Genomic DNA, 13,903 nt, shown 5'->3' with positions numbered 1-13,903 from the left:
TCCCCTACATTCCTCTACAAAGCACCTAGATACATGCTTTTAATGCCATCACTCTTAGCAAAAAAACTTATTGTAGGATTTTATGTAAAAGGTCAGGTCCAGTCTGAACTTTGCATGTAGTAACTATCACTTAACAGAGCAAAGAATTAAAGACTCTGTAATAAAATATGCTTTTCAGATTTCTGTCCTTTCTCCTCTACCACCCAAAAATGTTTACAGGCACTCAAGTTTGTTACTTTTATGTTGTCTTTCACATAGGTGTGTTACAAAAGTTTTATTTGCTGGGATGCTGCAAACCTTATTGGTCATCTGCAGTGGGATCAAGAAGGAAGTTTTCCTACTATGAAAACTTTCCCAAGTGCCTCTTACATGTATATGTATGTTTCATAGACACTTTTCCATAGTATTTTCTCTCTTCTATAAGTATAGGAAAGGAAAGGGGATTCAGAGGAATAGATAGTCTGTAATTTCCATTTGTGGTGTTTTAATCTGTATTCTGGGTCACAAACTGAGTCCTGTAAATTCCAGCCTCAGTACAAGTTGGCATCAACATCCAGCAAGGCGAGGAGGTAAACAGCCCTGTGCTGGTATTCAAGAGGTGTAGCCAGATGTTTCAACTCACCTCTGTCTCTGCTATTTTTATCTGTATGCCCTAATCAGTATTTGATAGCGTAATTGTATGAAGAGAATAGCTGTTCAGTTTGAAAAGAAAGAAATAAAACTGAAATGTTTATTTGGCTCTCAAGTGAGAAGTGTCCCAAAGTACCTTATTTAAAATGCATGCTGTTGGGCACAGCGCTGAAGGAAATGCCAAGCTGTGGAAGAATTCTCCACTTTGAAATTTATGAGTGTATATCTGGCCGCCTGTCATCTTGATATAAATCAAGATCTGACATTTGTCTAAAATAAGCCTTTAGATGTAGCAACATCTGCATATTTTTCCTCCTGTTTTTCATCTACTCCTGCCCTCTGCAATTTGACAAATAGATTTTCATTGATTTTTATATTGGAAAAAGGCTTAGCTTGAATAAGAATAAAGTATATTGTGTTCAATGAAGGATTTTTCATAATTCATTACAGATTGGGAAACAGCAAATATGTTGTTAGAAATAGGAGCTGTTAGCAATAATGCAATCTCTGGAATGCATCTGAAAAAGTCAGTTTATAAGCAAAGTTGAAGTCAACTATCTGCTGAATTCAAACCCAGCAGATTAATGCTAATTTTATCTGACCTTGGTGGAAATGCATTCACTTTGATAATCACGGGCTTCACATCAGGAATTAATTAGTTGTTTCAATTTGAAATTAAAAAGGAAAATTAAGCCTTGCATAGACTAGCTCTAAAATGTCTCTAGGTTGCCAGGGCAGAGCTGACTCATACTCAAGTTGCCATTGCCCAGGCCCCCAGGTCCCTTCCTGCAGGGCTCTCCAGCCTGTTTCCCACTCTGTCCCTACAGCCAGGGTTGCTCGTCCCACGTGCAGAGCCCGGCTCTGGTCCTTGTTAAACTCCACACAAGTGGTGATTGCGCAGTCCCCTCATTTGTCCAGCTCTCCCTGCAGGGCCTCTCTGCCTTCGAGGGACTCAACAGCTTCTCACATTGATTATCACCGGCAAGCAAGCAAACAAACTACGTTCTTTGGACAGATCCTTGCAGCTGCCGCAAAAGCTCCTAGGGCAGTATTTGTTACCCTAGCAGTGCCCTCAAGGCGCTTCCCGCCGTTCCTCTGGCCCCTCGATCCCGCAGCGGCCCGGGGCTGGCCTGGCCCCTCGCCCTCACCTGCCCGCCGCACCGCGGGGTCGCCTGGCAACGCGGCGGCTGCGGCCGCGCCGACCCAGGGCCATGGCCGCCAAGGCGGGCAAGAAGAGGGAGCTCTCCAGCCACACCACCGCCACCTCCAAAACGTGAGAGCCCCGGGGAGAGAGGGAGGGAGGGCTGCCCAGCGCCGGTAAACAGCGCGGTGCCCGGCCTGGGGGGCTGCGGATGGAAACTTCCCCCGAGGCTGCCCCGGCTCGGCCCGTAGCGCTGTGTGGGGCAAACAACTCGTGCTAAGTTCACTCCCTCGTGTGGGTACTTCGTTAAAAGAGGTTTCAAAAGACGAGGTGGGGTTTGGTTGTTCTTGGCTTTTGTTTTAGGTGGTTAGTTTGTTCAAACGGGCGGCCCAGCCTATGTGGAGGCTGTACTCCCTCGCTCCTGCGCTCCTTGGGGTGCAGGACAGTCATTCTGGGAATGCAGATCCCCTGTTTTCCGCAGGTAGAGGAACTAAACTGGCTAAGTCTTGAGGGCAAAATGATTAACGACTCTTACAGCACATCAGTTTCACTTGCAGAAGGGAAAGACAATTCCCAGTGCCTGGAATATTTATGTTATAAAGAATTTGAGAAAAGCAAGTGTGATAAAAAGAGAATTTTTCCTATTAATTTCTTTAAAAATTCTGTGTAAGTAGCATCGCTTGAGTTATTTTTAAATTACTTGCTATTTGCTGGGTGTTTAGTGTGAATTTGTATATTTCTGTGTAAATGTCTATTTCTTCCTTCAAAGATAAATAAATAGAGAACAATGACATTGACTGTCACTGTTTTGACTTGTGAGTTCTGTTTCTATGGTGTCAGCAGTTTTCTCATCCTAATGTAAGCCGGGATGCATGGTGCTGTCAGATTCAAATGAAAAAGTATCTGATGTGTGTGCTTACGGCCTTTTCTTCTTTTGTTTTCTGCCATAAATGAGGGTTTTAGTTATATCGCTTATTTCTCTCCTGAAATCAATCTTAAATGCCCTGTTGTGTTTATTTCATATCTAGTTAACACCATCTTTACTACACAGTAGTCTCTTATTTCATATTTTCATGTTTCTATTTTATATTTCGCACCCTGATTCCCATTTTCATAACTTTTCTGTTGCCAGTATCTTGTTCCTTCTTGGCACTGCACCCTTTGCTTAGTAACTTTGTTGTTGTTGTTTTGGCCATGGCCATGCTGTCCTTCCTGTGTACTTCAAACAGTTTATCAAAATTTCCCTGATGATATTAAAGCCATCAGGGACATTTTTTGTTTTTAGCTGTCAGAGAAAATAAAGTTATTTTACATAATGTGGAGTATCTTGAAGATGTCCTAGTGGTGACTTAGTGATTTTGTTTCTTCTGTAGCCGAAAATATTACAATAACTTGATCAAAATGCAGAGCCATGGTAACACGGAATAAATAGTTTGTATTGTTCTTTCATTAACTTTTTGGTTTTGTTAACTTTTGTTTTAACTGTAGCGTGTCTTTTGGGTTTATCTTGTGATAAATCACTGTGATACAGAGTGCACCTGTTGTAAACAGGGATAGCTCTCAGCAGTAGGCATCTAAAGGTTTCAGTGTGATATACATTTCCATATGACATCTAATTATCCTGAATAGTATTCAGGCGTGTGGAGAGTTGATGTCACTTCTGGAAAAAAAAAATCTTAGTTGGTGGAACAGCTCTTAGTATACAGAACTAGCTTTGTATTTGGATCAATTAGTATTTATATTATAAGAAATGCTGGTAGAGTAAGAGGGCAAAACAAGAAATCTGTCACACAAAAAAATATAAAGTTATACTAGCTCTGATGCTAATTTCCTGACTAACATATCTCTACTTATTTTTTTGTCATTCTGAAATGTTACTAAGACCTTTTGGATGAATGGATGAAAAAATGTTGGTTTAGGTCAATGTGTGGCTTTCCAAGTTCAACAAGTGGCCTGATATGCCTTGACTAAATTGTCAGGAAAGATTTTCCTTTAGCATCTGTTATCCTGTAGATAATTAATATAAATCAAGGAAGGCTATTGACAGTTTATCAAACTATTTGGTACATAATTTTTTGTCTTGAAACAAAAATTTTACTGGAAAAGTAGCACCATTTTGTCATGAAGCAGTAGAGAATGGTGCTATAAAATAGTGGAAAAATGGATTTCAGCACTTGCTATACTTTCAGTCATACTTTTCTGCTCTAAGTGAGTTGATTAAATGCTCTATTCTGCTACAGTATTTAGTCTCTGTAAGATCTTCATCCTGCTGAAAACCCAAATGCATCTTATCTTAGTACCCTCTCATCAAAGATCTGTTTGAAAACCTGGTGGTTTTGGAAATTGTTGGTAGCTGGGAGCTGAACGCAGTGGCACTAAATTTTCCCCTTGAAAACACTTTTAACATCTCGAATAGCCTTTCTTTTCTCTTGCCCTTGTTTCCCAGATGGATTGGAATTTATACGCCAAACTCAGTGTCAGAAAGTTATTTTATCATTCTTAGTCTCTCTGAAAGGACTGAAGCATTAAAACATATTATTTTCTTTAGTCATGTTATATGCCAGTGGTCTCCAAACTTCTTTTATTGTACAACCCAATTAGTGAAAGGTTTTTGAGTGCATCCTTCCAGTTATATACATGACCTTGTCAAGCTCTAGTATTTTTTTTCCTTGTGTCCTACAGAATTTCTGTGGGAGACAACAGGCAGCTAGGCAGTTCAAGTTTTGATCTACAGCATGCTAAAGTTTATGGGGAGCTTTTTCTTTGGATTAGGCTTATGGTCAAAACATAGAACTACAGGCAGTGGTGATTCATGCAAAACAGGGGCTGTATTTCATTTTTTCAATTGCCCACATTTTTTCCTGCTTTCCCCCTTATTGTAGGATTTGTGATGTCAGAATGGAGGGAATGCAATTGATAGTAGTCAGATGCATGTGTTCTTTCTTTATTTGGAAATGGAAAGATGCTGTATAATGAGGAATATCTGTATTACAGTAAAGATATTCTGTGTTTGCAGGTCTACAAGGACAAGATACAAATGTCATTCGTTTAGTAGAAAGCACAGTTTTAGCCTCAAATGCAGAGAATATTCAGTTTTCTGGTATAAGGCTAAATCTGTGTCATTACTGTCAAGAACAACCAGAAGAGTACTGAGCTGGTTCTGCAGGAGTCTACTCTGGGATAAAATTAATGGTACTGATGCTCTTCATAACTGTTCAGAAAAACTGCTAAATATGGTGATAAAACAACTGTACTGTGTAACCTTAGCATTTAGTCCTCATTTTGTTTGGTATTATGTTGAACAGATTTCTCTATGTTTTCTCAGGTAATGATTTTCTCCTAATACTAGGCAACATTTAGTAATGGTTGTAAATGTTTTATCAAAGGCAATTTGACAAATCCTTTTTTAATGGGTTGTGGAAATTAGAAGTAAATCTTATACCCACACTGTAAGATTGCAGCTATGTTCATTGAAGAGATAACAATTACTTGTTAGGTATTTGGATTTCAGTAAAGCTTTTGATACAATCTCTCACAGTATCCTTCTGGACAAAATGTCCAGCACACAGCTGGATAAAGACATCATGGGTGAGCAACTTGCTCATGGGTCGGGCATGAAGGGTGATAATGAATGGGGTGACATCAGACTGGCCACCTGTCACTAGTGGGGTTCCACAGGGCTCTATCCTTGGTCCTGTGCTCTTTAGCAACTTCATGAATGATTTGGACGCAGGACTGGAAGGGATACTGAGCAAATTCACAGGTGATGCAAAATTGTGAGAAGTTGTTGACTCCCTTGAAGGCAGAGAGGCCCTGCAGAGAGACCTCAGCAAATTAGAGGGCTGGGCAATCACCAGCCACATGAAGTTTAACAAAGACCAGTGCCAGATTCTGCACCTGGGATGGGGCAACCCTGGATATATGGACAGACTGGGGAATACGATGCTGGAGAGCAGCAGTGTGGAAAGGGACCTGGGAGTTCTGGCCAATGGCACATTGAATATGAATACAACAGTGCGGATGGCCAGCTGTGAGGAGAAGCCTCAGGGGGTGGCTCAGGTCACTTGGTTTGTTCAGCCTGGAGGAGACTGAGGGGAAACCTCATTGCAGTCTACAGCTTCCTCATGAGGGGGAGAGGAGGGGCAGGCACTGTTCTCCTGTCTGGTGACCCCTGACAGGACACAAGGGAATGGCATGAAGCTGTGTCAGGAGAGGTTTACACTGGGTATCGGGAAAAGGTTCTTCACCAGAGGGTGGCTGGGCACTGGAACAGGTTCCCCAGGGCAGTGGTCACAGCACCAAGCTTGATAGAGCTCAAGGAGCATTTGGACAACACCCTCAGGCACATGGTGTGACTCTTGGGATGTCCTGTGCGGGGCCAGGAGTTGGACTTTCATGATCCTAGTGAAATCCAACTGAGAATATTCTGTGATTCTCTTTGATATCTGTTTGTGTTCGTTCTGTTACCCAGCTTGTTCAGGCTGTTTATGAGACAGAGACAATTACTATAAAAATTTTGTGTAAATCTGTGAGAACCTAAGTAATGCAACTATCCCTGTATTTGAAAGAGAAATGTATGCTTGCAGACTGCCTGAGAAAACATTGCCTTGTCAGTTTAGTGTTTTGTGGTATTTGCAAGATAGATTTTCTGTTTTATTTTAGAAAGAAGCTTACAGTAACAAGGATAAAAATATTAAAAATACTTTGTCTTTTGATTAATACTGTCTTTCTGATAGTAAATGCAACTTGGTTTTGTATGTCTCTAATGATCAAAATACCAAATAGAAATACAAGTAATATAAAAAAGAAAAAGGGTAATTAAAAAAAAAAAAATTAAAAAAAATCCTGAAACTGTCAGTGCTTACTGAAAAGAATTGCAGTGTTATAATTTCATTTGTTGTGGATAAAATTAGTGCAGAAATCCTCTGAGAGTAATGTATACAAACATCTGTGCAATATATTTTGATCACCTTAAAATCACTTTTCTTAATTTCTAGTGAGATCAAGCTTCTTTTTTTTCACCATAAGTGTTTAGAACAGTCATCACAGTACATCTGCACTGTGGAAAATCAATCAGGATTATTGGTGGATATATTGCATTGTTGGATTGGGACCTCAAAAACATATGGAGAAGGCAGGAAAATTCCTTTGGACTTGCTAGCCAGACTTCCCTTGGGTCTGTGCAGGATACTCCATTGGGTCTCTCTTCATTATTGCTTTCTAATTAGATAGCAATTCCCTTCAGGAGCTAGGCAGTTGCTAGAGATGACAGGCTGAAGAGCTCAAAAGAACTGCTGCCCTTATAGCTTTTCTTAATTGCACCATTAGAGGCTACTGAGAATTTGATCTTCCCCAGGTTTCAACAGCTATGGTGAATAGGAATTGATGCCTTTGGTGGCACTGAAAAACATTCTGGCTAGTAAGAATGGATAATGAATTAAAATGCTTTTAAAGTTAATTTGATGAAGCTCTATGCCATCAAGCCCAATCTTAATTAAACTTATGCCATCAGCATCTATCTCAATTAGGGTTTGGGCTATTATGGACAAAAATGAGGAGTAATGTTTGGTGCCAAGAGAAGCAAGTGATTTAGGGGTCATTGTGGCACAGACAGAGGTCACTGATGTGTACAAGGGAAGGTCAGAACAGTGCTGGAGTTCTTTTTAGAGAGCTCAGTAACTGAGAGTAGTATTTAGTGCTGATGTATCCTTGAGGACCAGCAAGAGACAGGCTGAAACCTCGACTGGCTGGAAGAAATTATTTAAGTTTAGCTGTGTGCCTGGTTGATTGCAATGAATAGCAGGTTACTGCACCAAAGCCTAGGATTACCTAATGTTTGTTGTTAAGATTAAAGGATGGGACAATAAAAGCAGAAAAAAATAGTGGCATTGCTAGTTCATCAATTCCCATATGCCTAGGATATGGTTTCAGCCATGTCTTGTGACTGATGTTTTATCTACTGCCAGCATGTGTTCCTTAGGTAAGTATACTTAAGATTTGGTGATTTAGAGACTACAGACTGACCAGATTATTTTTTATGCTTTGGGTTTGTTAGATTGGCTGAAATTTGAGAATGGCAAGAACTAATGACTTGGGAATAAGAGTATGGTGATTGGATTTGAAGTTGCTTTTAGTGTTGTGCTGGACTTCTCATGTTGGTTAATATAAGTTTTAATGAGCACTAAAAATTTACGTGGAATCATGGAACAAGCCTGCAGAAAAGAAACTCACTGAAGATTATGTAAATACATAGCAACAACATCAAACTCAGGAAGTGCTTGAGCACTTTTGCTAAAAACACTTAGAGACTGTGAAAGTATTTGAAAAATATACTAGATTTGCCTTTATGCTCCTTGCAAGTTTTCAGCTGCAGTAGTGTTTGAGACAAGACATTGGGCTGCAGTTCACCCCTTCTCACACTCAGTACTCCTCCTGTTTGTGGTCCAAGGGGGTAGCCCAGTGGTACGTCTTTGACTTGCAACATATGTTGCAAAATATGTTTTATTTGAGAGGAGTTGCTGTGTTATTGTAAAAGCTAGTTACACTCGTATGTAAGTGCCTATGCTTGTTTCTGACTGTGCATAAGCTACAGTGAGAGAGGAGTGTGGCTTGGTGGTTATAACTAACTTCTGCTAGAAACTTGAAACAGAGTGAATATTTTGGACAAAAGACATTGAGGATACTAGCCTTGATTTTGCAGGTTTTGGGTTAGGTGTACCCATGTTATGGTTAATTCTGCCTCATTTACTGGCAACTGGGCTGTCTTTAAAAATGCAGGTAATTTCAAGTGTCATGGTTTAACCCCATTTGGCAGCTCTGCCTGACACAGCTGCTTGCTAGCTCCTCCCCAGCAGGATGAGGGAAGGAATCTGGGTAAAAATGCAAAAACTTGTGGGTTGAGATAATGACAAGTTAATAGGTGAAAAACAAAGCAAAACAAGGAGTTCATTCACTGCTTCCCATGGACAGGCAGGTGTGTAGCCATAACCAGGAGAGCAGGGCTCCATCACATGTGATGGTGATTTGGGAAGACAAATGTCATTATTCTGAATGTCTTCCACTTTCTTCTGCCCCCAGCTTTTATTGCTCAGCATGACAATATGTGGCAAGGAAAGTCTCTGGTCAGTTGGGGTCAGGTGTCTGGGCTGTGTTCCCTCTGGTCTCTTCTTGTGCACCCCCAGCCTGTGTGCTGGTGGAGCCATGTGAGAAGCAGAAAAGGCCTTGACTTCCTGTAGTCACAGAGTCAGGAATAACAGAAATATTGCTGTGTTATTGACACAGATCTAAAACATATCCCCCCTACAAGCTACTCTGAAGAAATTGACTTCAATCCTAGCCAAACCCAGTACAGCTACTCATTAGACTTCCTAAGGAAAAGATTTATATGAAAAATTTTAAGCCTTCACTGCATTCATTAACTGCTTTACAATTGTAACTGGTAACATACTACAAGATTTTATACTCTTATTACAAAGCTGATATTCGATAAGTCAGGAGGCTGTTTAATCTCAAACAGCTTGGTTCAGATCCTTTCTAACCAAAGCCAGTTAAGGTTTCACAAGACTGTGAGTGAGCTGTGATGTATCTTGAGCTACAAGCAGTTGTTCTTCTCCAGTTTGCAGCTACTGTCCTGACAAACCTGACGATGCTTTGACATCCCTTTTTGAAGGCATTTCCTGGTCTATCAAATAATTCAGACAAAACATAAATCTGTAATGGCCCAGGATTCCAGGACATCCAGCTGCAGAACTGAATGGAAAAGTATCTATGTACCTTAAAATTTAACCATCTGAAACAATGAGCAAATGGTACCATCCTGCACATACATACCTTCCCCAGACATAGCAGTGTTAGTGAATAAATGTGTTGTGATCTTAGGTTCAATTTGGATGAAATGCTTTGGTTCATGATTGTTCTTCAGAAGTTTTTTACTGCTACTGTGCTATTGTACTAATACCTAAATTCTAACCTAACTAAAGCTAGAGATGTTCCTGAAGAGTTTCCATTGTCCTTCTTAAGCATGAAAGAACCACTTTTCATTTATTGTTTTTTGTTGTCTGTTTTGTAAGTAACTCGTATTTCTGAGGGCAGTAATTTTTTCTAAATTAGACCTAGAATTTTTAATGTTAGTATTTTCTGGCCAGAAAGATGGAGCTCTTGCTTTCAGCACCTGTGCTTCATTAATTAAGATTTTTCAGTGGGTGAATGCAGTACAACTTTACATAGTTAATCTGTTGGTACTTTTTTTCCTCTTCTACCTTTAACTTTCTTTTTCGTTCCATGCTTTGTGGTGAGATAATGTTTTTTTCCCCAGGTAAATATGATAAGCATACTAGAATAGCATATAAGCTGACCAATAAGTTTAATTTTTTATTAACTAGATTACATGTTAATTAGAAAACTATGTATTCAAATTAATTTTCCTAGTTAATTCTAATTAAAACAATGAACCCCTGAGAGCTCAGCCTATTTGATCTGTGGATTTCAAACTTCATGGACTCACGGGCGTGAAAACATTAAGTAATATACTAATGGCAATATCATACTAAATACTGTACTACCTACTGATCTTGGTTTTAGGTTTTTCTTTCCATGAAACTCAAAGCACTGTCAGAGGATCTTGCAGGCGAACACTCCATGAGCCCTTGGCTGGAAACTGTACAGTCTGACTGTGCAAGAGGAGTTTTGACTTCTATTACGATGAACAGTGCAATGAACATTGTCATGGAGAAAAGGAGCTTTCAGCAGAACTGCATAGTAGAAAAAATGCTGTCTAAAGAAAAATACTTATAATTGTGCTTTGAAACTAGAAAGCATTCTTAAAGTATCATGCTGGAGACTCTGTTTTCCGGGGATTATTCACCTATTTAAGCAGAATGGTCTTTATCTTCTGTGAACTCTCTGTAACCACCACGGAAGACATGGGATTTCCTGGTTTTCTTAACAATGCATGCAAAGTGCTTTTAAAATGAGTTGTCCTAAATCCACAGAACTACTGGCATCCTCTGCCATGCAGAGACTTTTAGCTCTTGGTTAATTGTTCAGGTGCCATACAGAATGCACAAGAGGGTTTTACAGAAGCCAACAAAGAAGCATTGCCAAAGAAAGGAGCAAAGCGCAGTTCATATTCAGATATACTTGAATATCAAGTATCAATTTTAGTGCCAAAAGAGATGCTGCAATCTTCTCAGCATTCTTGCAGCTGAATCTAAGGTCAGCTTATAACTTTATAACCCCTATTTATTTGCTGCTAGTTGGAAGAAGAGCACAGTGATCAGACAGAAACTTGGTCTGCAAATTGGATGTAGCTGTTACTTGCTTTCAAATGTGTGACTTGTTAGAAAATTGCAAGATGCAGCTTGAACCCCTTGTTGGCTATAGCAGTGTTCACTTGGCCTGTCACTGCTGCCTTTTGAAACCAGTTAACCTGAAAGGATTTGGATCAGCTCACAATCCCACCTAGAGCACAACTCAGACTCAGCCATAACCATCTTGGAAGAATCAGAGATCACTTTTTTTGGCTGAGATTGGCACGTGAAAGTCACCAGAAAAAACACTCCTCTTTCCAGGCTCTTGCTATGACATTATCTTGGTATATAATATTTCCACCTGTAAAACTGGATATAAAACCCACCTCTGTAGACTACTTTTGTTTCTGCAGGTTACAAGTTCTCATTTAAGACCTAGATATTATAGTGTTTCTGCCTTGGCAGGCATCTCTTGCAATTAATTTTCAATGTTCCACTCTTGAAAATGTAATTAAGAAAAATAAAATTTGAAGGATGTCTCCTAAAGGCCTAAGTGACCTCCAGTGTGGTAGAATGTGAAAGGCTGTCAAATGAATGAACTCAGGGCAATCTGATACCTTCCACTGTGAAGAAGGTTTTTCAAATAACTGAAATAGTATTTTTTTTCTCCATTCCATATTCAAAGCTTTTTTATAGCAGATCTTTGGCTCCACAGAATCAGGAGCAGAGAATTTTCACTGTAGCTGTCTCTCAGCACTGAAAGTGGTAAGCTGAGTTTTCTGGCATTGCTCTCACAGGCTACAGGGTCTTGACTTAGGTTACCATTTGAAAGCAGCACATCTGTATTACTGTTTCTCAAGTATGTAGCATCACCTGATTTTACTTCTGTCTTTGAGCAGTTTACAAATGATAGTTTGTGCAATAAAAAATACTCTTCCTGGAATGCAAAAATAGAAGGATAAAAGAAGTGCAAAATCCTAACATTGTACATGAGCTTTCTGTGAGCATGAAGGCTGAATTTTACAGGAATTCCTCCAAAAAACATGAAAAAAATTTTTTTTTGCTTTATATAGATTTAGTCACATAAGATAAAACAAATCAGTTGTGATCTATATTAAATATTGACTTGCTTATCAATCTGTCACTAGTTTTTTGAAAGCATCTTCATTTTTTTTGCCTAACACATGGTACAATGCTATTACTCGATTCTGTGTTTTATATTCAATTTCTGACTTCAAGTTTTTATATAGCAAAAAGGTTGAGTTGGGTTAAGTGGAGCAAAACAGCAAAAAATACTTAATTTTAGCTGGAATTGTAAAATTACAAGGACAAAAAATTCAGAGAGTGTTTATAGGGCAACAAATGGAATTAAGCTGAAAACAAGGAGAACAAAGAAAAAAAAAGGTTTTAAAATCTACAATGCTTCTAGACCACTATTTTCCATTAATTTTTCTTTCAACTAATGTCCAAGGCACACTCCTATATACAATTTGCACAAGGGATGTGACATACAGGATTTTTCTTCCACCTGCTAGAATCTGGAAAGCAAACCAAGAGGGAACAACTTGGTTTCCATCAATATGAAGGCAAGCAAAAATAAGAAAATACATGCACTTCTGGCTGGCAAAGCTAAATGTGAGCCTAGGTGACCATCTTTGTTAGCAAATGTGTCTGTCTTCGAAATAGGCTCGCTCTTGACAAGTTACTGAGGTCTATTAGTAGTTTGTCTGACACCTAAAAGGACATCAGCTATGTTTAGAAATGAGAATGTCACACTTGAAAGCAGTGATTAAATTTCAGACACATTTAAAAATAATATGTCTATAAAGAATAATCACTTGGTGTTCATCTTTTCTTTCTATCATCTTTGATTTTCCACAGTTTGATCTTGCTTCACATAGAAAGCACTCTGTGCTTTTTGAGGATAAAGTCCTACCCCAGTACACAAAGGTGAAATGGCAATAAAACCTATTGACATAGGCTTTGCAAGCAACTATGGTTAAAACATAGTTGGTTTTTGTGAACATGCTTTACAATTATTTGTTTTGCTCATCATACCTGAACTGCATCCATTGCTTGAGTCTCCCCAAACGTGAGAGCTCTGAGCACATAGACTAGACTATTTTGCTTCTGCAGAGAATCCTGTAAGTTTTGACTCTAGTATCCAAGATAAGATTAATGGCTAGGTATTGTAAACAAGTCATTCATGTTTTGCTTTTCTTTTGTAATTGCTGCTGACTATGCTAATAATGAGAAAACTGTATTGCCTTATTAGCTGCTTATTAAATTGTCTGATTGTGACTCATGCTGTTTGTTCCTCTTCTGAAGAATGGCACTAGGTATGAAGAAATAGAGCAAATATCTTTGCCACAGAGTTACTGATACTTGGCCAAACTTTCTCATATCCTTTAGAGATTATGAACTTGAGTGTTACCATGGTTTCTGCTCTGGGTTTCTAAGATATTCAGATGATATTTTTTAAAAATCATTTCAGTGATTATAGTTTAAAAGAACTTTCTGCTATAAATAAGGTATTCAAAGGACCCTTTTGTCTTTGAGGTTGGACGAGATTAAAGAAATACTTAAGCAGCTTCCCTGCAGGGCAGATAAGGAGAAAAAGTTGAACTATCTGTTCTCTGCCCTCTTTTTCCTAATATAAAAGCTTTTACTGAGGACAGAAAGTGTTTTTTTCTAACTGTTCAAACAGTCCACAGAAAGGGATATTTTTTTTTACTGCCTCTTGGTGTCTTCCTGAATTCTAAAAAAACCTTCATGGTGTCATGAAGTTATTATTGTCTGATGATCCAGAATGACTTGAGTACTGGGAAAGGAAGGTTGGAGTAGCCATGCTGTTCTAAAAATAACTGCTAACCTTTCTGTAATT

The 13,903-nt window shown here is 39.0% G+C and overlaps 1 protein-coding gene across 4 annotated transcripts in view; it reads left to right on the top strand.

The window, feature by feature from the left end:
* Positions 1 to 1,671: 1,671 nt before the first annotated feature.
* The window catches only part of ADGB (androglobin), a 101,838-nt gene continuing 89,606 nt past the window's right edge, over positions 1,672 to 13,903 (top strand). For all 4 annotated transcript variants that reach the window (XM_085055612.1, XM_085055613.1, XM_085055611.1 and 1 more), the window contains exon 1: positions 1,672 to 1,903. In XM_085055612.1, coding sequence (XP_084911738.1) covers positions 1,842 to 1,903 — 62 coding nt within the window. In that variant the 5' untranslated portion in view covers positions 1,672 to 1,841. The remainder of the gene's footprint in view (positions 1,904 to 13,903) is intronic.

This window comes from Lichenostomus cassidix, chromosome 3 (genome assembly GCF_008360975.1).
Source record: "Lichenostomus cassidix isolate B80296 chromosome 3, HeHo_3.0, whole genome shotgun sequence".
Taxonomy (NCBI): domain Eukaryota; kingdom Metazoa; phylum Chordata; class Aves; order Passeriformes; family Meliphagidae; genus Lichenostomus; species Lichenostomus cassidix.
Note: the sequence above shows the minus strand (reverse complement) of the source record. Positions and strands in the feature narration are given on the sequence as shown.